This window comes from Orycteropus afer, unplaced genomic scaffold (genome assembly GCF_000298275.1).
Source record: "Orycteropus afer afer isolate SDZICR_OR568_19922 unplaced genomic scaffold, OryAfe1.0 scaffold00826, whole genome shotgun sequence".
NCBI classification, from domain to species: domain Eukaryota; kingdom Metazoa; phylum Chordata; class Mammalia; order Tubulidentata; family Orycteropodidae; genus Orycteropus; species Orycteropus afer.
Window position 1 is genome coordinate 144,491 of NW_006922413.1, and position 2,892 is coordinate 147,382.

Sequence of the window (2,892 nt, forward strand, 5' to 3'; positions counted from 1 at the left end):
AGTCCCATCTTCCTTCCGAGGAGTGGCTGGTGGGTTTGAACCGCCAGCCTTCTGGTTAGCAGTCAAGTGCCTTAGCCACTATGCTACCAGAGCTCCAAAAATGCCAAACAGATTTTGCCTTGCTCACTTCTTTATCTTCAGCATTTAAAAGAGTGTCTGGATCTGCAAAACACGGCATAATGTGGATGAACTTGGAGGACGTTATGCTGAGTAAAATAAGTCAATCACAAATATTATATTAGTCTGCTATTGTAAAAAGTTAAGGAAAGGTTTATACATAAAAGGAAACTTTGTTGGTTACCAGGGATGGGAGGGGAGGGGAGGAAAATTTCTCAATAGGTTGAGAAAAAAAGATATGGATACCAAAGATTATTAGTGATTACCAGGGCTAGAAAGGAGGGGGAAGGGGTAAGCTTTTTTTTGGGTGGCATTGAGTTTATGCTAATAGGTGGTGGAATATTTTGGAAAAGGACAGCAATAATGGTGGCATGAGATGAAAAATGTAATCAATGTCCCTGAGCTGTAAATGTGGAAGTTGTTATGTTGGCAAATGTTTTGTTGTATGTTTTCACCACAATAAAAGTAAAAAAAAAAAAAAGAAGAAGAAGAAGAAGAGTGTCTGGAACATAATAAGCACTCAATAAATACTTATTGAGTGCAAGAACCAAAGAATCACTGTTGAGCTCACCTTCAGATTTTCTTTGCTGCCTCTTTAGAAAGTGAGCAGCATCTTCACTGGTTACAAACTTGGAGATGTTCGGTTCTAAGCAAGGTCTTGGCAACAAAAAATCCAAGTTGACATCACTGAGCTCTTTGGAACTTTCTTCTTTCTCCAGGAGGAAGGGCTGCATGGCCAGTGTCTTTGTCCTCAGGTCTACCATCTCAATTTCATTTGGGAGAGAAACAGAATGTGCTGTTGTCCATTCTTGATGCACTGAAGTTGCCTGACTAAAAGGAGGAAAAGAGTTTGATTTAAAAATCATCCCTCTCTTTCTGGGTCTCCAGTTCTCAGTACAACCTGATGGTACTAGCAAGTTTGAAGAACAATTTCCAAGTGGCACTGCTGAATGAATGACTGGATTTCTGAGACAACAATACCTCTCCACCCTCCTGGTTACTCTTCACCCTTAACTGCCCTCTGCTGCTCCCAGTACAGTTGCATGAATGGATAGGCCTAGGTACACTTTAGGTCCATTTCCTTGAGCAGAGAAATCAGAGGTGCAAAGAGAAGGCACAGGAAGGTACCTTTTACTTCTCCAAAGGTACTGGCTAGTGCCTCTCACACTATCTCTGATGAAAAAACAGTTTTCAAATGCCCCAATTCATTTTGTAAAATATAATAAACATGAATTATTATAAAAATGAAACATGGGACAAAAATATGCAAAAAAAAAAAAAAACCCAACTTTTATTATCAGGTCAATGAACAAAATTATTTTATGAAATGGTCAAATTTGTCAAAACTTCTAAGTGATTACCCTCAAGTTCTGAAGTGATCTCATCATGGACTGGTACCAGAATGACCACAGAACCACATTTTGAGTAGCACTGCTCTAGAACATACCTTGGCAAACTATGGCCCCCTGGCCAAATTTGGTCTGTCTGGTTTTGAAGATAAAATTTTATTGGACCACAATTTCACTCATTAGTTTACATAATGTCCATGCCTGTGCTTGTGTTACAACGGTAAAGTTGAGTCATTGCAACAGAGATCTTATAGCCCACAAAGCCTAAAACAGTTACTGTCTGCCTTCTGCCACAGTAAGATTAATTGTGACATCTGCTCTTGAGCATTATTTTGGGCTGAATTCAATTAAAAAGGTACGTTGCCATATAAGTATCATCACTGACACTTAAATTTCAAAGAATATTCCTTACTTGTTTTCTGTTGAATCTTCATGGCTCTTTTCTTGGGGATGACTGACATCTCTTGGAAAAGTAACAATAATATCAACACCTGCAGAAGCACATGACAACAGTAGAAGGAAGAAGAAAGCAATGAAGTTGATGATAATAAGGAAAAGTATTTTGTTTTTGGTTATTTGGCTAATCTGTTCTTAATTATTATAGAATGGACATTAACCAGGGACTGCAGTTCTAGAAATCTTTGTACATTTCCTATCCAGCATATACATTAATAAATAAATTTTGTTTAAAGAGCAAGTAATCCGTACAAAATCTTTTCAGATTTAAGTTAAAATCTTAAGATGAGCAGTATTTTCTTCTGAAGGAGAAGACACAGCCTCATTCTGTAAGGAGGTATTGATGACAACTACTTCACAGGACTGTTTGAGGACTAAATGAGATAATTTATATAGTCTGTGGGAATTTCTTTATAACTGACATTTTGATCATCTCCTGTTTGATTCTATGGAATGATTCCCAATATAGCCCTTAAGACAGAAAGTTCCAGCTTACAGAATTGAAGTTTGTTTTGCTTACCATGTAACACATTAAACACATTTATTGAAAACACTCTGAACCATCTTAGGATCTCCTGTCTTTTGTTCATGCATTCATTTTTTTCCATTCAACAAACTTTTAAGTATATGCCAAGCCCAATGCTTTGTGTTGAAGAAGAAATAAAAAAGATGCAGCTGTGGCCCTAATGTTGTTGTTGTGAGTTGCTGTCGTCTCTGACTCATAGTGACCCTATGCACAGCAGGACAAAACACTGCCCTGTCCTGAGCCAGCTCCACGATCCTTGCTATATATACTTGAGCCCATCACCACAGCCACTGTGTCAATCCATCTCATTAAAGGCCTTCCCCTCTTTCATCGACCCTCTACCTTATCAAGCATGACATCCTTCTCCAGGGAATGGTCTCTTCTGACAACATGACCAAAGTAGGTGAGATGAAGTCTGGCCATTCTCACTTCCAAGGAGCATTC

The 2,892-nt window shown here is 38.5% G+C and overlaps 1 protein-coding gene across 1 annotated transcript in view; it reads right to left on the minus strand.

The window, feature by feature from the left end:
- The window catches only part of MAP3K19 (mitogen-activated protein kinase kinase kinase 19), an 86,922-nt gene that overhangs the window by 37,605 nt on the left and 46,425 nt on the right, over window positions 1–2,892 (minus strand). Inside the window, exons 5-6 of the mRNA XM_007957944.1 lie at window positions 1,879–1,957; window positions 689–948 (exon numbers count right to left, since the gene is read on the minus strand). Coding sequence (XP_007956135.1) covers window positions 689–948; window positions 1,879–1,957 — 339 coding nt within the window. The remainder of the gene's footprint in view (window positions 1–688; window positions 949–1,878; window positions 1,958–2,892) is intronic.